Genomic DNA, 26,143 nt, shown 5'->3' with positions numbered 1-26,143 from the left:
AATATGATGTAGGGACACTACCCAAAAACACCCAGGAATCAAACCCGCAACACCTGGAGATGTTGCATGCTGTGCTAACCATTCTGGCTTTTTAGTGTGTGTTGTTCGTTTCTTGAGAATTGCTGATAAATGCAAGGAGATATCTATCTATCTTTCTCCTTCTCTTTTCTCTATGCATTTCACTACATGGTTCAATTATAAATAAACAATAACACATGGTGCAACAACCTGTGAGGGCCAGAGTCTATCTACCAACAGCTGGCCTTACTCCCAACTGTTCAGGTCTGAGATCATCCAACCAAATACCGGGTGACATGTGGTCAGCAGGTTTTCTGACCAGGTTACGCCACCCATTCGTAGCTTCCCAATTTCCTCATGATGGTGGGTGGCCACCTATTCCCCCAGGATACTCGAACCTGCATGAGGCCCTTAGCAGGAGCCTAATGCATGACTTTAGACTGCACGGCCATGGTGTGGGACACATGGTTGTAATTTATGGTATCAGGTTAATGTGGTTGAAATGTTGGATATTCCTAAATTCCACTAGATGGTGCCAGTGTATTGAAAGTGATGCATACGTATCCCTGCACATTAGCAAGGAAACAGTAGAGTCCTGCGTAACCATATTCCACAGTTTTTCTGACACTTGCAAGAACTTGGAGAAGGCAAGAAGCTGGGTAAGTGTGTCCCACTTGAACAACACAAAACATGTTGCTTGGAAATGTACCTTTCTCTGCTCTCCCAGAACCGAAACCTTCCGTTTTGGACACAGTAGTGACATGTGACGTAAAATCGATATACTTACTTACTTAGTCGCGTCCTCTTCTACCTGCCGGTGTCGAGGGGTTACAGAGAGTTCTCCAGACGTTTCTGTCCATCGCCTTTTCCTGTGCCTCTTTCCATCTTATGCTTCGTTTCTCCAAAATCTCTTTGACGCTCATATTCCATGTCTTTCTTGGTCTTCCTTTTGGTCTTGTTCCTTGTGGACGTGCTTCCCATATCTGCTTTGGCAGTCTCGTCTCACTCATTCTGCTCAAATGGCCGAACCATCTGAGTTGATTACATTCAACTGTTTCTTGTAGTGGCTGAGCATTTAAAGATTGCCGAATGGTTTGATTCCTTATCCGATCTTTCCTGGTTTTCCCACTTATTCTTCGAAGGTACCTCATTTCCATTGTTTGTACATTTTGCAAGTGTTTTCCAGTCATTGTCCAATTTTCACTGCTATATGTAAGTGTTGGTATATAAATTGTTTTATATACAGTGAATTTTGTTTGGGTAGATATTTCTTTTTTGCCTATAAATCCTCGGTTTATCATTTGATATAGCTTTCCTGTCTTCATGATTCTATCTCTTATTTCTTCCTCTTCTTTTCCTTGACTGTTTATAATTACTCCAAGATACTTGAAATTTGTCACTTGTTCTAAAGGTTTGTTATTCAGTTTTAACTTATGGTTTGTCTTTTCTCTGCTAATTATCATTGTTTTAGTTTTCTCCATATTTATTTCCATATTCTTTTTCTTTAATTCTTCATTAAGAATATTTAGGTTATATTGTAAACTAGCCTGTGTATTAGCTATTAGTATAATATCATCAGCGTATATGAGCTCTGTTAGTTTAATTGATTTCATATTCCAGTATCCTACATGAAATTGTTTCATTTTTATATGGCATTCCTTTATTACTTCATCTAATAGGATTATAAATAGATATGGTGATAGTATATATCCCTGTTTAACTCCTGTTGTTATTTCAAATTCCTCTGACTGGTGTTTTCTCGTCCTCACGTAGCATCTGCATCCTTTGTACCAACTTTGGATTGCTTTTATTAGGTTTTTATCCACTCCTTTCTTCTCTAAAGATTTCCATATCTCATTCCAAGGAACTCTATCAAAAACCTTTTGTAGATCTATAAAACATACATGTGCCTTTTTATTGTATTCTATTGTCTTGTCTGTTATTTGTTTGAGGGTGAAAATATGGTCTTGTACACTTCTTGCTGGTCTAAAGCCTGCTTGACTTTCTTCCAATTGCTCTTCGACATATTTTCTGAGTCTGTTCTCCAGGATTCTTGAATATATCTTCCCTGTCACACTGAGCAATGAGATTCCCCGATGGTTTCTGCATTCTGTATTATCGCCTTTCTTGAAGATTGGGATTATTACTGATATCTCCCATTCCTTCGGTACAGTTTTCTTTTCCCATATAGCATTCAATAGGTTCAAAAACAGTTGCTCTCCAGCATTTCCCATGTATTTAAGCATTTCTGGTGTTAAACCATCATGTCCACTAGCCTTACCTAACTTCATTTTCTTTAATGCTGCTTTTAATTCTTCTACTTTGATATCATTTATTTCCTCTTCTTCATCCTCCATTTCTGTATCTTCTGTTCTTTCGTTTCCTGTTTGAACCTCCGTCCTGTTAGTTTGTGTTTCATCCTTCAGCAATTCTTCGAAGTATTCCTTCCATCTTTGCATGATTTCTTCTGGTTTTGTTCTTAGTTTACCATCTTTTCCTTTTATGTATTTTAATGGGCTTTCTTTATCTTTTCTCATAGTCTTTAAAACTTTGTAGAATAGTTTTTGATTTTCTCGGCTGTTCTCTTCCATACTTTCCCCAAATTTTCTCCACGAGTCCCCAAATTTTCTCCACGAGTTCTTTTTAGCCTCTAAGACTTTCTTTTTGACTATATCCCTTTGCCTCCTATACTCTTCGAAGCTTTCTAAATCATTAACTGATAGGTACTTTTTCCACAATATTTTCTTGTGCGTGACTTCTTCTTTCAGATCATCTGTCCACCATGCCGTTCTTTTCATTTTGTTTCCAATGTATGTTGTCCTGCAGCTTTCCTCTGCAGACTGTAGCAAAATCATCTTAAATTCATCCCACAATTTATCTACATCTCTTTCTTCCTTTTCATGTTTCTCTTGTATCTTTGCTTCTATTAGTTGCTGATATTTTTCTTTAACTTTTGTATCTTTTAATTTATATGCCTTTATTCTTATTTTATTTTGTTTTTCCTGTCTTCTTTTTCCTTTAGTTTTTAGCACTCTACTTCTTTGTACTACTCTCCATTATTAATAGTTTATGGTCACTCCCAATTTCCGCCTCGCTTTTGACTCTGGCATCTCTTATCTTTCTCATCGTATTTCTCTCTACTATGAAATAGTCAATTATAGATTTTTCCCTTCTTGTTGGTTCTTCCCTAGTGTATTTATGAATTTCTTTGTGGGAATTTAGTATTTACCACTACCATGTCATTTGTTACACATAATTCTAAGATTCGTGTACCATTATCATCTAATGTCTCTTCTCCATATTGTCCTATTACCTGTCTCCATTCTTCCGTATTGTTTCCTACTCTTTCATTTAGATCTCCTACTATCAATACTTCTTCCTTTCTTTCATCTATGATTTTCTGTAGTGAATCATAGAACATGTTTTTATTCTCTACTGTATCATCTTCATTTGGATCATAAACTATTATCAGTGCTATATTTTCTTCTTCTTCTTTAATGTTAACTATCATTATTCTCTCACTTATGAATTCCCAATCTATTATATTGTTTTTCTTTTCTTCGTGGATCAGAAGTGCCACCCCTCCTCTAGCTCTTTCCATTCTCGGTACTCCACTATATATCAGTACATATCCATCATCTAAAATCAATATACAATAGTTAAATGCTGATGAGGTCCCAAAACACATGCCAAAACCGACCCTTTATCCGAGGAAGATAATTAATGCATAAATAAATTGTGAGTTAAGCAGTCTAGATTGGCCAACAGAAATGAAGTTTTAGTACTTCAGGACAACATGAGGACCCAAGTGGCAAGAACAAAAGTGCAAAAACTACACAGAGCTTGCATTATGAGACTGTTACTATGAAACTCTCCCACTTCCACCACATCAGATGTTTCACAAACCAACTATCACTTATTTAACCGGAAAATGTTCCCCAATAAAGCAGCTGTCAAATATACCTTTGAGAAGTTTCTTCTGTCCAGACCATCAAATTTCTACATAATTGGTCTTAATGCACTACTATCATTGAACAAATTGTTTGGCATCGAATTGTTCCTACTATGTTGATTAATAAAAGTTCCTTTCCACCAAGTTACTGTTGTTTGAAGTTTCACTACCAAATCAGACTTTTCTTTGCCACGACCTGATATTATATTCACACTGTATGACCACATTCTTACGAGATAAGATACAGTATATATGTCATTAGCCTGTCTCAAACAAGCTTTGTTCATTTCAAATTACAAAAAATGTGGTTCTTGTTGTTAAAGCAAGCAAAAATGAAGCAAGTCACTAGTATTCTTCAGTTTCATTGGCTTATTTTCATAGAAACCTGCCAAAAGTTGATTGGTATTTGATATAGTGACTAATGCATGCATCCATGTTTTGTGTTTTCTTTATTCTCAACATTGTATCCCCCTAAATTTCTTTCCACACCCACTTAACACCCCTAGATGATTGTTCCTGGTACTGCCACTGCTGACATTCATTAATCTCTGTTAGTTTTAATGTAAAAATCTTTACATTTACTAACAAATGTAATTACTATCTAAACACTCACATTATTGATAATATTATAATTTCATCTATAAGTATTTATGTTGAGCAAATATGTTCTTGAATATTCCTGTGTATAATATTTTGCAGGATGATTCATGTAATAAATTAAATTTGATATTTACATGTTACAAATGGCATTACATGTATGGTATATTGCCAAGGAATCATACATGAGCATAGCTTGAATATAACTTGTGTGCTTGAATTGAAAATTTCTTTTACTATGTCTGCTATGTTGCTTTGAAGATTTTCATCTGAAAAATGTTAACACTGAACAGATGTATTCAAATGAAAACTTTAAATTTAAAAATAGGAATAGAAAATTCTATATTTCCATTTTCATTAGCAAAGAGAGTTTGTGTTGTGTATGTGTGTGTTTGTGTGCATCATGAATAATGGCACATTTATTACTTGTGCAAAACATAACTTGTCTTGTGATTCATTATTCTATATTGGCTCTTAATTTTTACTGCCTAACCTCATTTTCTTGATAACACACTTTCATTGCAACGTAATCTCAGTAAGTTTGAGAGTAAAAGTTTGTCGTCTTTGTTTTACTGATATAATCACTATTTTTACTGTTTATATTCTTATGTCTGATGATTTCAGTGAAAATATATCATCCGGCTGCACAGAATTGGAATGTTACAAGGAAGTCAATTTTACCACTTCACAAAGAAAATGTATTAAAGAATGTCACTGTATATCAGAACTCCCAAATTCCAGCTCTCCCTTAAAAGCAGAAGATACAAACTATGAGAAAACATCAGTGCTTAAATATGGTACATGTGAAGTGGAGAATATCTGTGAGAATGAATTGGATAATGTTGGTCATGTGCCATTATCAGATACAAAACCTGATGAAATTAAAAATGTAAATATTGCAGAGCAGTCAGTTGTCTGCAAATCAGAAGTCAAGGAAGAGGAAAATACATTTGACATGAGTGAAGAAAACAAAATTTCATTTGTGACAAGAGAATATGTAAAAAAGGAGGAAATTGTGAAATATAATGATGAAGAAATCCCAACTAGTGAAAGAGAAGAAAGAAACATAATAAATCGGAGAGATGTGGATATGAATTACCCAGTAAAGGATGAAGATACTAATTCCAGGTAATAACAATATACAAGAATATCTACATTATATTTACTTAAGTTACAATGTTAGTAAAAGAGGATACAGGAAAACCTTGTTAATATGAAGTTCAAGGGACCAAAAGAATGTCAACTTTGAGTTATCCAAACATTTCAAGATGATACCTGCTTTTCAGGTATAAATAAAATAGAGTATAAATTACCCCCACAATGGATGTTTTATACTTGGTAGTAGCTCAGATAATAAGCTTTATATGTACTATATAATAATATTGTAAGTTTTAAAGAAAGTGTAAAAAATGTTACACAAAATGAGGAGACGGAGCTTATGCAGACACAAAGATTGCAAGGAGACGGTAACACCATTTATCTTGCATAGCTATACAACCTGATATGCACAGGATGCATGTTGTGGTAAGGAAAATAGAACATGAAAGCGTTTTCACCAAAAAAAGTCTTTTAAAAAACTGTATTTTCTTTGAATTGTATGGGTTACTCAGGCTAAGTCCCTGAGCACTACCGTTACGGGTTGTGTAACTCAGACGTCTGGGCTTACAGCTGAAAGAGAATGCATTATTATGTAGGTAGAGTCTTAATACTAAATAGGAGAACCTGTAAGATGTAGACATACTTGGGCGCATAAGTAGTGATTAACAATAACAAGGTTTATTATAGAGAAGTGTTAATGCTGATATATGTAGAATATCCCAACCTATGAGTTAAGGAAAGGGAGCTGCAATGAAAGAAGGGTAGATTAGCGATACTTAGTAATCTTGAAGTGAAGAGCGTTGTCCATCTTCTGAGTGCCTGAAGACAGCCTGGACTTGGCTGGGTGGATAGCATCTTGGGTCGGAGACTGGACAGCTTCTCCGGCCGTACCTCAGATCTGTTGGTCGACTACCATACCTCTAGTCTTGTGACTAGGGCTTATATACTTCGGGTGTGGACGAAACAACCTTAGGCAGGGTTATTTCTGTTGCCTCGTGTCATCCTTAGGAAGTGTAGAAGGTCAGGGAGGCATGGACAGAGGACTGACTGTCCTTGCATTGTGTCATCGGTCGTTCGCATGTGGTGTCCTCACATGTGGGGCTTTCTGCACGTAGAGTAGTAGCTGATCGTATCTGGTTCTTAGTAACCTTCGTGGTAACCACAACTTTCCTGTTGTTGCTGACCTTACTTCACTGAAGGGTAGCAAGTACATGTGGACTGAAGACAGGTGAAGATAAGATCCACAGCACCTTGAGTGCTTCCTGTTGTGAACCACACCCATTTCCAAGTTTACAGAAGTCATGAACGTAGAGAAATGTGCACGTTACACAATTGTACACAGTCGTTGCTCTTCCACGAAATTCTTACAATTCTAGTTCATAAGAAACCCGTTTGCACACAGAACTACGGAAAGGAAAACAATCTCTCATATATTGCAAGAAGCAAAACTCAGAAGAACCTTGACAGCGGTCACACTGGTGCGAGCAAGAGACTGGAGATAATTGGATAGAATGAATATTGGATTTTATGTGGGTTCACAACAACATTGTCCGTTACAGGATTAACTGGTAAGATAAGATTCTCTTGGGAGACAACACAACCTTTCTTGGCACCAGGAAAAAAATCTGGGCTGTAAATTTTGTTCTGGTTTGTCTGTCTAAAACACATCATAAAAAAAAGTGACGTTTTCTTTGCTTCAGTCAACTTCATATCCCCCCCTTTCCCCCTTTCCAGGGAGCAGTCCAAACTCTTCAACTTGCAGTGTAATCCGCCCTGAAAATGGAAACACGAAACTTGCGATTTGTTTGCACCGAATGTGTATTCTAGGACACATTAAACAGCGCTGCACTGGATAATCACTCTGGTTTGGATTCCACTTTAAACTGTATATTTAGTCACGATTAGCTTATCAGCATAAAATGAACTCAAAACAAGCTTTACAAAACTTGCGTATTTTCAGATATCAAAATGGGGGACTATTACAGGTATTTACTCTCATGTTAATTGACACTTTATTGTTGGATTTAGGAGCATTGTGGATGTCAATCATTCGCTCCACCAAAACATTTACTCTTGTATAACTACTTTTTTTATCGGGCTTGGCTTCCATTCCTGTATTAAGCATTGCATTTTTTTTTTTCAGCACACAAATTGTTCTGAAGAAAGCGGCGATTATACGAACTTTATGTGCATCATGAAGTTGTTTTAACTCTTGTTTTTCTTTCTGGGGATCAAATTTTGTTATCGTCTTAACAAATTAGTGGGCAGGTGTGAGTTGATTGTGAGTAGGTGGATTGTGGTGGACCAGGATGTTTTGGAGATTGGGAGGGCGTTTGAAGACAACTCTGGGCTTGTCGGGAAATATATTTCTGGTGTCAGGATCACTGTGCAGGATGGGAAGGAGTGAACGTAGAGTGTGTCTGATTTTGTTGAGGCGGGGGTGATATTGGGTGACAAGTGCAGAGGGATTGGTGGCACACCACAATCCACCTACTTACAATGAACTCGCACCTGCCCACAAATGCAACCGCCCAAGGTGCAAAACCTGCCCCATATTTGTCACTTCCCGCACCCTCCAGATCCACACTGCCACCGGCAAATTCACCCTCTACCCCAAAGGAACCTGCAACAGCTCTAACCTAATTTATATCCTCACGTGCAACATCTGTGGGAGCTTCTACCTGGGGGAAACATCCACAGCCCTGAACCTCCGCATCAACAACCACCACTCCTCTACCCAAAACCTGGACTTTGCTGTTGCCATTCACACCAATCACCACAATATTCCTTTTAATGACTGCTTCCAGGTAGCGATCGTCCACTCCTTGCCCCAATCCACCAACACCTCAATACGTAGAAGATGGGAGAGGGCCTACATATCGACCACGAATGCAACCACACCTCCAGGCCTGAACAAGGCCACCCAGTAATGCCCCTCATCCCCTATCCTCACCCTCACCACCACCACCTTTTCCCAACCAACCCCCCCCCCCCACCACTCACAGTTTTGGACAAGCCAGGTGAAAGAACCATATTTATATATATATACTAATGATGAAGGAGACAGTAAACACTTATCATACGAAGAGAAATTATTCTATATTTTGCGATCTATGTCGCATTTTCAAGTTGAAGAAGAAAGATCGGCGTGTGCCTCTTCTCTTAGTAACGCCGATCTTTCTTCTTCAACTTGAAAATGCGACATAGATCGCGAAATATAGAATAATTTCTCTTCGTGTGGTAAGTGTTTACTGTCTCCTTCATCATTAGTGTTTATCCGCCCTTCTGGTACCTTTTCTGATCCTATTCCTGTGTTATATATATATAATATTTTTTTTGTGGTACTGTCAACACTTTTTTTTCGGGACCTGGCAACACTGCAGGTCATTCTTACTCTTCCACCTTGTCACTTAGTTCTACAACATCTCTCTACTCCTGAAGATGTGACATACCATCACGAAAATCTGAATTTTTTCTTTGTCCGGTGAGTGTTTCCTCTCTCCTCTTTCACTTTATATATATGTATGTGTGTGTGTGTGTGTGTGTGTATATATATATATATATATATATATATATATATATATATATATATATATATATTGTAATTTCTAGTGTACTATGTTACTGACTAGCATTATTGTCAGGTAGACCATCTATCGATATTAAATAAACAAGAAACGTGGAAACGAGAAAGAGAATATGCTACCAAGCCGTGTTTCAATTGAAATAAATGTAGAACAGGGTGGAGATGTTGCAGGGGCTGACAGGTTATTAGGGGGTTTTGTAAACCAAATCCATTTTCAAAAGTTTAACCGCAATGAAGGAAAATTCAATTATGTGTGTGAGGGAGGTCAATAAGTCATTATAAAACATAACATTTAGAAATATCATACAAATACTACAGGTTTTTTCTATATCTTCTAAAATATCTTTTGAACTGTTAATTGACTGCTATTGACACTGTCCCTTACTACACATTCCATACAACTTTTGATGATACAGATATTTATAGTATTCAATAATAGTGCAGATGTGGAAGGGATGTGAATGATGATGTCAAAATCACAGATGTTTGTCTAAATGGAAGACCACACCAGTGGCACCTCAAATAGTACTCCAGCGGTTTGTTTCTTTATACAGCATATTTGGATACAATTCACGTTACAAGTGCATCAGTATATGCTGTATAAAACACAACTTATTACTAACTTCATTGACCCTGTACAGATATAGAAGCTTCCCTGTGAAAGAACTTTATAAAGTCTAGAAAATCTTCTAAATACTTGCAGCTACTTAGATTTCTGCAAATAAACAAGCTGAACGAGTGTAACAGTTGCTGTTCATGTTCTGTGAATTTATCCTTCACTTCACTTTCATTGACTTTTTTTATTTATTTATTTATTTAAATATATCGTTATGGAACTCTGCACAAGAATAGGAAATCTCGTTCGTAAGTTTTGGCCTCAATTTTTAGGCCCCCTTTATGTGCAACACAACCAGTGATGGCAGGAGGAGGGGGAGAGAGAGAGAGAGAGAGAGAGAGAGAATTAATTTTAAATTCGAACACACTTTGGTGGAAAATTGTTATAACTCTGGCACTATGGGAGCAATCTACTTCGGATAACTTTTGTTTTTCAGCTAAAACATCAGCGCATGCAACCGTGCACAATTCAGAACCAGACCTAGGAAGGGGGCTTAGGGGTGGCACGTCCCCCGAATTTCAATGGAATAAACATAAACATCTCAGGTTTGCCTCCCCCCCTTCTTCTGCTAATTTGGGGAGAAAGCGCAAACTTTAGTATTCTTTTCAAAGAATGGACATTTCTCAAGAGAATGAAACATGTTCCATGTTCTTGGGTGCCATACAAGTTGAATAATAAGCCAAAATGTGATTATTAGAGCCCGGAAGTTTGGCAAAATGCCTCTTTTTATCTACTGCATATATTGATAAAATTTTTCCGGATATACGTTTTTTATTGTTTCGAATGTTTTAGAAGCCTTTTCATTTTGCCTATTTTGCCTATTTGGGACACCACTGCCTATTTTTAATTATAATGCCTTTTTTGCCTTTTTCAATGAAATTTGAACATTTTTTTTAAAAAAATGTGTAAATAAATTATTTTTCTCCCAAAAAACGTTGTTGGCATTTATTTTTCTTCCGTTTATTATGTGAATAATTTTCGCCTTATTTAAGTAATATTGAACTCACGTATGTTTCAACATTGCTGAAGGAGAAAAGTGTGTTTAAAAAAAATAGTATTTCATGCTGAGTTAAGATATTGCCTTTCCGTTAACATGTCCTTGTGAATGATTACTGCTGAAAACCTGTTACAGAACACCTGCACAATTACGTCATCACGTCCAGCGTCCGTGTCAGGAGGTTATTGACAAGAAAGAGCACTAATGCCCAAGGGCCTTTGCATGGATTCCAAAATCAAGTTCTCTATCTTTAGTTTAGTTCTGCACTTTGGAAGGAAAGGATTGTGTAGTTGTCATCATGCCGAAATTTAGTGTGCTATTAAGTGGTAAGTTACATGGTTACGTGCATGAATTTGGTGAAAGCACATTTTTGACAGATAGTACTATTCTTCTCTGCAAGATATGTGAAAAAACATTCAACCATGAGAATAAATACTTTATATCTCAGCATGTGTCAACAGCAAAACATAAATCTGCAGTTGCCAAAAAGGTTGGACAGAAGAAGATATCCCTAATTTCAACAGTGGGCACTTCATCCAACAAGCAATCTCAGTTTTCTCTTGAACTGTGCAAAGCTTTCATGGAAGCAGGGATACCTTTCTGGAAAGTGGAAAACAAGTCACTGAGGAAATTTCTGGAGAAATACACTAAAGAAATGGTGCCGTCAGAATGTACGCTGCGGAAAACATATTTAAGCATCTGCTACGAAGAAGCTCTGCAAAGAATTCGTGCTGAAGTTGGTGGAAAGAAGGTTTGGATTTAAACAGATGAAAGTACTGACGCTATGGGACGCTGAATAGCCAACGTCACTGTATGAACTATGGAACCAACATGCGGAGAATCCTCGTCATTTTTTCTCACGTCAGAACAACTAGAGAGAGCCAATGGTTTGTCAATAGCTTAGTTATTCTCAAATTCCCTACTTCTGCTCTGATTGATTGATTGATTGATTTAGTTTATTTTACTTCACGTTTTGTGCCTTTGGCTAATTTGCAAAGATGGGGATGAGTAATGAAATGATGAAATTGATGAATGGACATTCACAAACAACCAAGCCCGACCGGGATTCGAACCCGGGACCCTTGGCGTCGCAGCGCGATGTGCTAATCACTCGGCCACAGTTTCGGGCTACTTCTGCTCTGGCCAGATGGTGTACATCATGATGACATGTTACTTATTATCAGTGATGCAGCTCCCTATATAAAGAAGGCTGCCATAGCATTGAAAATTCTCTTCCCGAACATGCTTCATATCACATGTGTAGCCCACGCAATGCACAGAATCGCCGAAAAAGTTAGAGTGTTGCACCCAGAAGTGGACAGGTTGATTTCGAACACAAACAAGATATTTCTGAAATCTCCCTCTCGAACCAGAACATTTCAGGAAGTTGCACCTGAGCTTAGTTTACCTCCGCAACCAGTCTTGATGAGATGGGGAACCTGCATATCAGCAGCTATATATTATGCTAACCACCTTGAACAAATCAGTGAGGTGATCGATGCTCTTCCAGAAAATGAAGCGGCTTCAATTCGTGAAGTGAAAAAACTCCTGTTCTATTCAGAATTGAAGAATGAACTGTCGTTTATTTTTGCATATTATGGTGCATTGCCAGAGACAATTACAAAGCTAGAAAAAAGAGGTGAGACTCTTGTAGCATCCATGAAAATCTTCAAGGAATCTATGCAGCTGATGATGGAAGTGTCAGGAGAAAGGGGGTCAGCTGTTGTGGAAAAGTGCAAATGGGTAGTGAGTGCAAATGATGACTTGAAACAATTGAAAACAATTTGTGATATTCTAAAAGATGAAAATGCTGTTATCGAAATGAGTCCAGCTACATTTGCTTGTTTTATGTATGCTTCATTAACATTTTGCCAGAAATTATAGATAAAAGTAAGTGACTTTCAAATGTGCCTTTTTCAGTTTATTTTGCCTTTTTTCCATTTTTAGTTCCTATTTTCCACATTATAAATGCCTTTTTGCCTGCCTATTTTAACAAAAATAAATGCCTGAACTTTCGGGCTCTAGTGATTATAATTTTTTTTACAAAAAAATAGGTAATTTGCATTTTTGTAGGAAAATTGTTATAACTCGGACACTATGGGAGCAATCTACTTCGGATCAGTTTTGTTTTGCAGCTAAAACATCAGAGCATGCAACCGTGTACAATTCAAACGCCGAACCGAGAAAGGGGGTTTGGGGGGCACGACCCCCGAATTTCAATGAAAAAACATAAAAATCTGGAGTTTGCCCCATCTTCTCTCGCTATTTGGGAAGAAGGTGCGAACTTTAGTATTCTTTTCAAAGAATGGACGTTTCCAAAGAGATTGAAACATTTTTCATGTTCCTGGGTGCCACAAAAGTTGAATAATGAGCCAAAATGTGAAACTCTGTTCGGAAATATGGCATGTATATGGGGAAGAGGGGGAGGTTCGTCATCAATATGAATTTCCCAGGCTTGCTCCAGACTTGTGTCAGAGTTTCCACACAAACAAGAGTATGAAGGTCCAAAAATCACATTCATTTCATAATCGGCACCATGATACCATATGGTATCATCGGGCCATTACAACCTTACTCTGATGATACAATATGGTATCATCGGGGGAGTAAAGGTTAAAAGCCTCTTAATATTACATGGGAAATGCATTGAATTATCATTTTTCTTGTCCGTTTGGGAGTAGTAAGGGGACTTGTCAACAGATGGAGAGGATAAGAGTGGGTGGCGCCGTCCGATAGTTGTCGGATGTCGTAGTAAGGCATTTTGTTGGGCAAACTGAAGGAACATGGAAACAAATAGGTTCCATTGATGCATACGATTTTTGTTGAATATCGCCACCCGACAAAGTATCTCACTACAACATGTGACAGAAATTGCATGGACTGCAACATCCAACAAAAATCGCATGCATAAACAAGAAGAGCTTTAGACTGCAAATATGCTGCTAGAATTTTATTACTCTTCTGACGCACTTCACCTTATTTAATGTAGCAGTGCTTACGAAGGTTTTCTTTCATCATCCTGACGTATTACTGGTTTCGCACAAGTTAACATATGTTTACAATGACATTCCACTATTCTTACATATCAAGAAGAATCCAACCAAACGGGATATATATTGAATACCATCACGAAAAAGTGAAACATAAAACTGCATTGGTGAACGTTATAAAAATTGGCAAGTGCATGCTCCCAACCTCAAATTAACTGCAACACTAGTATTGCAATGAAAGTAATGCCACTGTCTGTCCTGTCTGTTTAAACTCGTGAGAGATGGTCATTAATCTCTCACTGAGTAAGGTTAATGTCCAATATTATGAAATAAAATACTAATAATAAATACATAAATATTTTAATATATTTACTCGAATCATTTAATCATAAAAGCAAATCACTTTCTTCAAGAATTGACTTTTCTCTGCCAGCCCTCACACGAGGGGTGGCCAGAAAGTAATTTCCGATTAGTAGGGACATTGATTTTTCGCAAACGCCAAAACCGTGCAAAATGTTAATTGCTGCAAAGTTATGTTTAGGAATGTGCAGTGATGTGTGGACACATTTTTCATATCGAAATAATGCGAATTTGGCATAAAATGCGAATTGTTGGCGTTTTTAGCGATTTTTTTTTTAAGAAATGTCCTAAAACAATGAAAAATTCCATGAAATCCAACATTCTTGTCTTTTCTAGGACATGTTTGTGTACATAGAACATGCAAGTTTTCCAACATTTTACTCAAGAGTAAACTATAGAGTTATACGCACATAAAAAAATTCCGACAGCCACATTAAATCATGTATTTCCCACAATTTTTTCAACTTCTATCAAAACCATTTTCATCACAGAGCAAAGTGGCAGGGTTCTAACAGGAGATCGAGTGCATATCTACCATCACATGGGAGCCACATCTTCGTATATGTCGTACGAGATATGTTTTGAATTACCAAGCTAAGTGCACACCATCGGCATTTGTCGAGCGAGTAATAATGGAGCTCAGTCATTAGGGCATCTGACAACTTTGAGGGATAAAGGTAGCCAGAAGCGTGGTGCTGATCACATCACCCCCTCCAGCCGTGATCAAGAAAGTGTGGGGCCCTAACTCCACACCCCTGTACACCTTCATGGAAAAGTGCAGGGGAACACTTTACTTTTATTTCTTCAAAAATCTGTTCCAACATATCAAACTGTCACGAAAATACGTAGACCATGTGACCTATAATTTAAAATAATAGTTTAAAAGCACAATGGAGTATTAAGTTTCGCTATATTTGGCAGATACATGTTCTAAAATAAAAACACGAATTTTGGGAAATGTAACACTAACAAGTAAAAAAAACATAATAATGTCAATTTTTGGTGCCATAATATATCGGTCTGTCACGTGAGATTGATTGATTTTAATTTTTTGGGTGTGTCGCCACTTATGGTCATTATGCAACCTTCAGTATATACGGGGAAAATTCCATTATCTAAAATCTTTACCTTAAAATTAAAAAAGAGGTATGGAAAATAACTTTCCCAAAATAACTTTCAAGATATCAAACTCTCACTAAGAGGCATAAGCCATGTAACTTACAATTTGAAACAGTTTAAAAAACCATGAAGGTATAATTTCAGATATTTGCCAGAAAATGCGCTAAAATGAAAATGTGAATTTTGGGAAAAATAACACCGTATAGTAAAAAATAGAAAATAAGAAAATACACCAATTTGAAAAAAAATAACAAAATATCAAGGTCCCTACCGATTAGGCATAAATAAAACAAGAATATCAGTTGTAATTTATTTCATTAGTAACAGTGAGTCCTAACCTATTTTTCGGCATAATCACCACCGTTGTTCTGGTATTTGTCATAGCATGGCACTAAATTTTGTATTCCCATTTCATATGTGTCTGACAGCAAATGCTGGAGCTATCTCTACTGTAGTGTAGCTGTCAAATCCTTGCCCTACCAGAAACCTCTTCAGTTAAACAAAGAGATGAAAGTTGGTACATTCAAGGCCAAGGCTGTACAGGAAGTGGTCCAATATCTCTCACCTGAAGTAATGCAAAGGGCCTATGTGTACTCAGCTGTATGGGGTTGTGCACATTCGATTGGCCTTCCGTGAATTGTCTGCACCATCGTCTGACCATACTATCACTCATGACGTCCGGTCTGCGCACCTCACACGATTGCTGGTGGCTCTGTGCCAAATTCTGAGCATGCAATGTAGGTTACATCGCAGTCGGTGGTGAGTGTATGAGAGCTGCAATCTTTAACCTAGAACTGTCCTAAAACGGCTGCATTGCAACTGTACAAGAATACAGCTACATGCCACTTCTTCCTGCCTGCATGTGTGTGTGTCGCTCTCCGACCACTAGTGCTGCGTATAGGCACCATTTGAGTTTTTTTCAGGATGCCCCTGGTATATAAACTTTCAGAAGCTTTTATTATTAGTGTGTTCCTGTTTTGATGTGTGGTTAGCTAAATCAGGTACCTATACAATTCAATTCTATAAATTCCTTGCATTAAATTTCTAATACCTACATACCCTTTTCGTCAGCATTAATGGTATAACTGCATGTTGTCAGTTTCACAGTACTTCACTTGGATATACTGTACGGAAGCAGAAATCCCATTGATAATGTAAGGAAATATGAAGTTTATTTTGTTCGATTCAATTGTTTCACTTATATGCAAGAGTTAAGTTGTTTGCTTTACAGAGAAGAGAGAAGTAGCTTTATGCATTGAAAAATGAGTCCGCAGTCATGGTTCTTGCAAGCAGAGGGTTCCAAACCTCAGTGGAAATATCAACATATAATACCGAGAATGTATGAGGAGACTGATAAATTACAAATTGTATTTCTTAATAAATCACTCTTCACCCTTATCTCATTTAGTCGTAACTTCCCTAGCTTGTGAATTGTAATAATTTTCTAAATTCACTATTTTGCAGTTTGAATTCAAATGATCATAGAGAATAGAGAAATTAAGTTAATTTCATAGAAGATAATATTAGTACTTAACAAAACCATACGTGGATCTGTATGAGTTTATTATTTCCATTTGCAAAAACATCGATTTAGTTTATTTTGTAATTATCAGGGAAAAATGTAAATTTTGTCCTGGAAAACCTGGAAAAGTCAGGGAATTTCATTCCTGCTTGTTTGTAGCCACCCTGGTAAGGCTAATCGGGACTGTACCTACAGTTTAAAGTAGGATCCGAACCACTTGTGCCTCCACCGGGTATCGAACCCAGGACCCCTTGATTACAAGGCCACGACGCAACCACTGCACCAGATATTTATATCTCACAAAAAAAACATGGACAATATTCAATCATACTGCCTAGCATACATTCCATCCCCCGTCCGAAGCAATGAAACTCCCCTTCGTTCCCAGAACTTGGGAGCTGTTGACCTTTCATGCAGATGCAAAGGGAATTTGAATAATGACGTCTAAGTCACAAATTTCTGTATAAATGGGAAGTTGCAACAAGGGCAACGAAGGTACAGATAAAGAAGTTCCTCTGTGAAGGAAATTTTCTGAAGTCTAGAGAAGATAATCTCCTAAGTACTTGCCGCTACTTAGACTTCTTCTTATAAATAAGATGAACGAATGTAATAGCTGCTGTTCATGTTCTGTGAATTTATCCTTCACCAAAGTTGTGATCAAAATAATATCTGCTGTCTACATTTTCACTCTTCACTGCAATCAAATTATATAGTACAAAATAGTTTTATCTAATGTCAAGGGAGCTGATGGCAGTTCCAGGCAGGGTTCCTGGCTGGCTATGGGCCTGTGTGCAGGCATTTTAATAGACCCCTGTCTGCCCATCGATCTACCTAGAAATTTTCCAATAAGAAATTGCACAATGTCCACACAGTGTGGCTACACTCTGTACTGTTTAAAAACTCTGGAAAAGTGCCATATCCCGTAAGCAAGGATGAAAACCCTGTTCACTTAACAAATCCAATAACCCCTCACAATTTAAGTTTCCGTTGTTGAATATGGACCAACCATGCCCGTTCTCCATACACTATACCACATCACTAGCTTAACAGAAAAAAACATTCGGCTGGGATTTTTCTACTGTAGATTACACTGGTCAACAATGAAAATGCTTCGGAGATAAAAGTAACCAATTCTTACTAATTTGAGGGTGCTGATAACGAATATGATATTACTTTTTGAAGATTGGTTCGAGTTTCGAAGAAATACATTATCGCCGGATATGCTTCGGCGTGCAAAATAAGGGTTCGTGATAATAGCGGCTGTCTGCATATTTCAATAAACATCCATTGTTTGATGGTTAGCTTTATCATTATTCTTATTGCTAGCACGTGATCGCTGACCGAGAATCATCAACCCCATCACGCTTCAGTTTGTATTGAAGATTTTGCCAGGGGAAACGTGTTCCTGCGTAGTTCCAATTTGAACTCGCGGACATAGTCGTGGCGAAATTTTGTGTATGTTTGTGGTGTATTTTTTTTTTTTTTTTTATCGTTTTATGACTGTACTGACCAGAAACTGGTCGCATAAGTGTGTTAGCAGTGCAGACAAGTTTTGTTATGCTTGCGGCGAAATAACATTTGCCGATCAAAAAAGAAATTTCATGCCAATCATAAAGAAAACCTACCACTTGTACTTTGGTTGTAAAGTGTGAGATATTGACAAGAAGTGGGGACCACACATTTGTTGTAATACGTGTTCGACAAACTTGCGGGACTGGCTACATGGAAAAAGACCATGCATGCCGTTTGCAGTTCCAATGATATGGAGAGAACCGACAGATCATACTTCTGTCAAACTGCTATGTTTGCATGGTTCCTCCAATTAAGGGCCTATCCAAAAAGAAAAAGTGGACTATCACTTATCCCAATATTCCTTCAGCTATTCATCCTGTGCCACATTCTGAAGAACTACCTGTTCCACAACCTCCCGCATCATACTCCAGTGATTCATCCGACGAAGAGCCGCTAAACTCGACGCAGGAATGCCAAATCCTGTTGCAGATTCCTCGCCATCCATCGATCCTGACTTCACAGAATACATATCATCATCTAATCGCCATCTGATCACTCAACATGAATTAAATAACCTTGTGAGGGACCTGGGGTTGTCAAAAAGTTGCACAGAACTACTGACATCCAGACTCAAGCAGTGGAAAGCTCTTGCTGAAGATGTTACCCTGGAAGAGTATTTTTCAGTGGAAGGTGACATAGTGTTGTAAAAATGTGACTGGTCTTATGAGTAAACTTAACATAGAACATAATCCCGATTAATGGCGGCTGTTCATAGACCCATCAAAACTAAGTCTGAAAGCTGTGTTATTGAACAATGGAAATATGTTGCCATCAATCCCAATCGGTTATGCAGTGCACCTGCAGGAGACATATGCCAACATGAAAGAACTGCTGAAAGCCATAAATTATAACGATTACGATTGGAATATTTGTGGCGACTTCAAAGTTCTAGCCATACATCTTGGCCTGCAGCTCGGCTACACAAAATACTGCTGTTTTTTATGCGAGTGGGATAGCCGTGATAAGGCTTCCCACTACTTAAGGAAAGACTGGCCACTCCGTAAATCTTTGGAGCCAGGAACAAAGAACGTTCAACCTGTTCCTTTGATAGCTCCCCGCAGGGTTATACTTCCTCCTTTACATATTAAACTAGGTTTAATCAAGAACTTCATTAAAGGTATGAACGAAGGCAGTGATGCATTCAAGTATATTCTGCATAAATTTCCACGAATTAATAAAACTAAAATCAGGGAGGAATATTTATTGGCCCTCAGACTTGAGAACCCCTCAATGATCCTAAATTTGATGCACTGTTAGAAGATAAGGAGAAGATTGCATGGGACTCTTTCCGAAACGTGGTGACAAATTTTTTGGGAAACATGGGGCTCAGAATTATAAGGAACTAGTGGAGCACCTAATATCTTCCTACCAAGCAATGGGGTGTCATATGTCACTAAAAATACATATGTTACACTCCCTCATAAACTTCTTCCCAGGAAATTGCAGAGCAGTCAGCGATGAACATGGGGAACATTTTCACCAAGTTATATCTACAATGGAGAAACAATATCAGGGCCACTGGAGCAAGTCTATGCTTGCTGGTTATTATTGGACAATCGCCAGAGATGTTTCACTACCACAATACAAGTGACAGGTAAAGAGGCACCATTTGTAATATCCATGTAAGTAATGTTTTTATAACTTCCATTTTGTACACGTGTTAATTTCCTATTAACACCACATAACACATATTTCTTTTGATTACACTTAAACTCGAACCAATTCAGCATTTTTATTATTATTTTCGTATTCAGCATCCTCAATTCCATAAGGAAATGTACTTTTTATTTCCGAAGCATGAAAAAAGTTAAAATTTGTTGACCAGTGTATCAAATCACAGGTATTGCATATTATTTTTATTACTTTCACCGTGAACATAAAAATTAGCCTCGTCATTGAAGAATTTTTCATTTCAAAGGAAGTGTCACATAATTGTTTGAGATACTTTTCCCAATAGTGAATGTCGCTGATTAAAATCATATGCAATGGTGCGTATACTTCTTTTTCTCCCGAGATGTAAGTGTGATTTTGATGAGTTCCTAACACGTTAGGAGCATACTAATGCTTTGTTTTTAACACCTCACAAAGGAGAAAATGGTTACAAGCATGCAGTAATAACATTTTGCTGTCTAACGATACGTTGGAAACACCTTCATCACTTCATTTCTCGTGAAATTCTAGCCTGATTTGAGATATCACATCACCTCCTTTCCTTTGAAATTTTTGCGTTGAATTCAATATGGTGGTAAAGAATATGCCGGACATGCGCTAGACACACACAGCTAGGGATCTCCATGTGCCTATCCTATTTCTCTCGTGATCAGGATATCTCCTTTACATTTTGTAGTAGGTGTTAAGGAATTTTTGACTCGTCATAGTTCATGTAATGAGGCTTTTATCAGTCACATAGTTACACATATTATTTTGAATCTTCTGATCACATTGCAGTCCCAGAATGATTTTTTGATATGTTTTAGAGTATGGCACGAGGGACCAAATATATTTTTTTCTCGATTTTTGGTGATGACATGTTTTGAGATATTCAGTCAAAGTCAAGGTCACATGACAAAATTATATTTTTATCCAAAGGTAGGCTTTTTATATATCAGTGGAAACCTTGTTCAATTGCCTGTACAATAAGCTTTATTCTAGGCGAAATAGGGGCGGAGTTACAGCACATTTAGTACAGCTAAACGGGCTCAAAAAGGGCAATTATGCGAACTTTGACCTTGAATAATTTAACAATTACAAGGCAAACGAAACTAAAAATTTTCATAGTTACTAAGTTCCATGCATAGTTTCAACTCCCCAAATTTCATGAAAATCGGAGATGGTCAAGTTGGAAATTGCACATATCTGTGTTCATTTGACATGGAATGACTCGTATATTATTTTTGTTGTTTTGGGACAAGTTACATTTAAATAATATGTTAAGTGGCGTATTAGCAATTCCCAGATATCATTCGTGTCAGTTATTTGGTAAAGGTCCCCAATTTTCCAAATGTAAGATGTAACTTTTTGAATATTCTAACCTTTTTCCTGGTATTGTAATTTTTTGAGAGAGAGATGGTCAGAGATGTATGTAGGACTTCAAACTTTAATGTGATTTGATTGTATGGTCAATTAGGGTTTCTGTACTTTCTGTTATTCGAGTTGGTTCTTGGATTATTTGAGTTAGGTTTTTTGACTTCAAGGTATCCAAGCAATGAGCACTGTTTGTGTCTTGTTTTAGAAGATCTGTATTTATATATCCAACTATTAATAATTTGCTCTTTTTTTGTCAGATAGTTTAGCATGTTTTCCAAAGCATTTACAAATAGATTTATGTCACTGTTTGGTGATCTGTATACTGCTATAAACTTAAATGCATCTAATGTGTGTCAACAATAATAAGAGGAAACACATCATGTCAGTTTTAGCCTTCGCACAATCTAATGCAAGCTAAACTGAACATTTTCATTTGTTATTGAATAAATAGATTATGCTTGGGGGGGGGGGGGTTCAGAAGGACTTCACCCCTTCAGTTCAGGCCAACTAACTCTAAGACTCGGGCAAATAGCCTTCTCTCTGCTAAGCATTACCATTTCGAGATTGGGGGCTAAGGTTAGCATACGCCATCGAAGACTATTTTCTAGACAAACGCTTTCTTGCTACCGAGTTGAAGAGGTGTTGAAACAAAACATCCCTATCTATGATATACCCCAGCAATTTGTTTACTTGGGTTTGGTCATCTTTGCAACCAAAAATAGTGCCGATTTTTCCCATAAAATGCATTGCCTTACTTGTAATAATGTAGGCAAAAGCAATCAAACATCAAGCAGCATCGTAGAAGGGAGCAAACCACAATTTTTTGGTTGTAAAAGAACACGAACCTCATCTTGAGAGGTAGGATGAGTTGAGTGGCTCTGAAAATCTGGCCAATTGACTGGAATTAGCCTTGGTTTTGCAAGAAAAATACGGCACGGCACACGATGGGAAGTGGCTGTGGAGTCGAACTAAAATCACATGATTCGAGGAAGGAAATTTGTCAGGTAGCCTTAAAAATGGACTCAACATGTACTCATGAATTACGTGGTTTTAGAGCTCCTAACCATAAATAATATTTTTCCTACATAGGCAAGCAACCCATTACATTGAATCAACGAAAATGAATCTTTCATGGGAATGGAGTAGGGAGAGGTAGAGTCACTGTCTCAGTCCATGCCAATTGGAAAGAAAACAGAACATGGAAGCATTTACACATGTACACCCGGCCGCAAATGTAATGGTAGAAAAAGAATTTCCACTTCCGAAAATAAGTTGGCAATGCTGCGCACACCGAGACATTTGTGATAAGTCGCTTGAGGAGCCTCAAGCAAAGTTTTCTCAATGCACAACTTCAGTACTGAAGGCCATTCCACACATCGATTGGCAACTTTCGGGAGCATGTTGTCTGTCTACACAGTTCTCCCCAAATGCCTGTTTGAAAATGAATCTTGTGTTCACGTTTTCTCTTTCCAATGTAGATCTGACATTGCAGTAATCTTACAATATTGTTTTGGTTCTTATTTTGTTTTGCTTTTATCATGACACGTTTACAATTTATCCCAACTATGAGGATGGATGATAATTAGATTAAATTGATAAAGAAACACTACAGATGTAGAACTCCATGCCGAGACCATCACTCAAACTCGGAAGCAAGCAGTAGCGTACCCAGGATTTCATCAAGGTGGGTGTTATTTCTAAAGCTTTCTCTAAATTCACGTTGTTTTATTAACTGTAATTAAATAATAATAATCATAATTAATACTTATAATTAACTAAATAGTTGAATTACTACAAATAATACTACTAATACCACTACTACTATTAAGTAGAAGAGATCTACATAAATATAGTATTTATGAATGCAATAAAACGTAATTACTTTGTAGTCATTGGATTTTTACAAATTCTAGGAGCACGTTTGTTTCTTTGATAAAAATAATTCTCTAGTCAACAAGGTGAGACATTTTAAGTGTGAAGAAAATCCATAAAAGCAAGAAAATATATTAAAATAAATTGAATTAATCAAAGTATAGAAATCATCCAAGGAGATGCGATTGTCTGGTTGGTGGGGCGTCTGACAACCACGTGGGCGATCAGGGTTCGATTCCTGGAATTTGTTGGAATTTTTTGGTCTTGTCCCCGCATAAATGTCCCCGATAATTCACATCTGGAATGTCTCGCTGTTCTTACCAACAAAATATTTTACAATAGTTAATGTTATTGTGGATTGAAATAAAAAATTTAAACTTGCCAGTGTAAACAATGGGGAGGTGGAATGGTGGCTGTGTATTCTTGTTGTTATTATTATTATTATTATTATCTCAATAGGGTTACAATTAAGCCATACAACATTTCATTTAGAACAATATTAATACAAATAATGACTTGATGCCCCATGTGGTAAAAATATACAAAAGCTACATCTAAGGAAAATTTGATGAATATACATGTTAAAAGGTAGAAAGGTAAAGTGTTCCCCTGTGCTTAGCACCACACCATGAAGGTGTATAGGGGGTGTGGAGGTAACGCCCCACATCTTCTTGATCCGGTCATTAGTGGAGGTGATGTGATCAGCACCATGCCCCTGATTGCCTTTACCCCCCAGGGTTTCCCCCAGGTACCCACGTTATTCGATGCTGCGTGGGCACTGGGGTCGCTTCCAACGTTAGAAAAGTTCCCGGATTTGAACCAGCAGGGGATCGAACCCGGGACCTTTAGCATGGTAGTCAGACGCATTACCGACTGACCCACCGCGGCACAGAATTTACAATGAAATAAAGAAAGTTTGAGAGTTATACACATTTAGAAGAAAGGAAAATGTAAGTGTGTGTGGGTTTGGGTATGAGTGTGTATGAAATTAATGTTCGAAGTACATGGATGAAAATTTTAAAACATATGTGTTGTGGGAATGGTGTTGACCGGTGGGGGGGGGGGGGGTGAGGCACTGAAAATAATATTAATGGAGTTAGAATTTATAGGCATGTGAACGTAGAAGACGACAGAACTGCCTTTGCTGGTACTGAGTTTGACCTTCATTGGGAGTGAATTCCAGGTTACCGCTGCTAGGTACGAGAAGGACTTCTGGCCAAATCTGGTTTTGTTATGTTTGGGGATTACTAGGTCTCTATGTAAGGACGATCTGGTGTTTCGGGTACTGAACTCAGAGCAGAGCTTAATCCTATTATGCAATAGAGATGATTTGTTATGTATACTATGGAATACCTTATTCAGGTAGATGTAATGTATTCTCGAAGTGACTGTGGGTATGTTGTAAATCTTGCCCAATTGTTGAGAATTATTTTCTTGGGGGTTCATGTGAATAGTTCTTAAGCAATTGTTTTGAAATGTTTCAAGTTTCTTCAGATGAGTTAAGTTACCGCCATAAATAAGACTAGCACCATACTCGAATACGGGACGGATAAAGGAAAAATAGAAATGTCTACTAAGATTTCTATTGAGATATTTACGAATTTTTTGAAATGTGTAAACATGGTGATAGATTTTACGAATATACAGAGGCTGATCAGGCTATATCCAACCGATTTGGCAATGCTGCTGCCACGTGTGTAGTTGCGCCAGAAACTTGAAATCGGCCATGAAACAAGTGTTGTGTCTGTGGTCGCAGTTGCCGGAGCGTCGTGTTCGTGCTAGTGAAATGCTGCCGAAAATTAACCATTATTGGGAAGGGTACATCATGGCTCTTTTCCATGCACATTTTTCTTACAACCGAATAGTGAAACAGTGTCGGGAAAATTGTTTAACCATCAGTGTGACCACAGCTAAAGATATTGTGGCCAGGCAAACACAATTGGTGCTCATAGAGAAACATTCGCGAAAAAAGGAGCCTGTTCGAAGTTACCAGCGAAAGTGTCTGCAGAGGTGCTTCGTGGAATTCGGGGAATTGCAGTCCAGGAGAATCCACCACCCCAACGTTATATGGCCCAGTCCACTGTCAGCGATGTCATTCGTCATCGCCTTGGCCTGCAGTGCATACGTAAGGTCTGGATTCACAACTTCTTCCCGCACCACATTGCAGAACGAAAGACCAACTGCCACAAACTGTACGAAAGGCACTCGGGAGGGTCAAAATGGAAGACAGTTGTCACATTGGATGAGGCCTACATTTATCTCACGCGTAATTGTAACATTAGGGCAATTACGTACTGTGACACCTCTGGCAAGGAACGTACAGAGTTTTACTGCCAGTGCCGAGAAAGCTTTCCACAGGGAATCATGATTGTCGCCGGATACGGTTACGAGGGGAAGTTGAAGATACGTAAAGTGGAGAAAAACATAAAGGTGAATGCTGCATACTTCCAGGAATCCATTATGGCCCCAATCTATCGGACAGACATCCCTCGTTTGTACAGAGTCAACAAGAACCAGGTGCAGATCCACATGGACAAAGCGTTCAGCCACACTGCTAGATCATCCCTCCGGTTTTATCAGGACATGGAGCAGGAAACAGGAATCCTGATTATTCCCTTTCATGACATTTCTGTCAAAAGCCCTGATGCCAGTCGAATAGATTTCTGCGCATTTGGGCTGTTAAGACGATGTCTACAACATCGCCGTGCCGACACACTCACAGGCCTATGGAAAACCTGTAAGGAGGTATGGTAAGCAATTTCTATGCCTGTGCTGAAACGTAGTTTGTTGCAGTGGAAATTGCGATGTCGTGCAATA

At 37.9% G+C, this 26,143-nt stretch overlaps 1 protein-coding gene across 3 annotated transcripts in view; it reads left to right on the top strand.

Moving 5' to 3' along the window:
- The window catches only part of LOC145997230 (uncharacterized), a 102,300-nt gene that overhangs the window by 23,541 nt on the left and 52,616 nt on the right, over window positions 1-26,143 (top strand). For all 3 annotated transcript variants that reach the window (XM_083134024.1, XM_083134022.1, XM_083134023.1), the window contains exon 4: window positions 5,192-5,695. In XM_083134024.1, the coding sequence (XP_082990150.1) occupies window positions 5,192-5,695 (504 nt within the window). The remainder of the gene's footprint in view (window positions 1-5,191; window positions 5,696-26,143) is intronic.

This window comes from Lepisma saccharinum, chromosome 13 (assembly GCF_977018435.1).
Source record: "Lepisma saccharinum chromosome 13, izLepSacc3.1, whole genome shotgun sequence".
Lineage (NCBI taxonomy): Eukaryota > Metazoa > Arthropoda > Insecta > Zygentoma > Lepismatidae > Lepisma > Lepisma saccharinum.
This window is presented reverse-complemented; position numbering and strand designations above follow the sequence as displayed.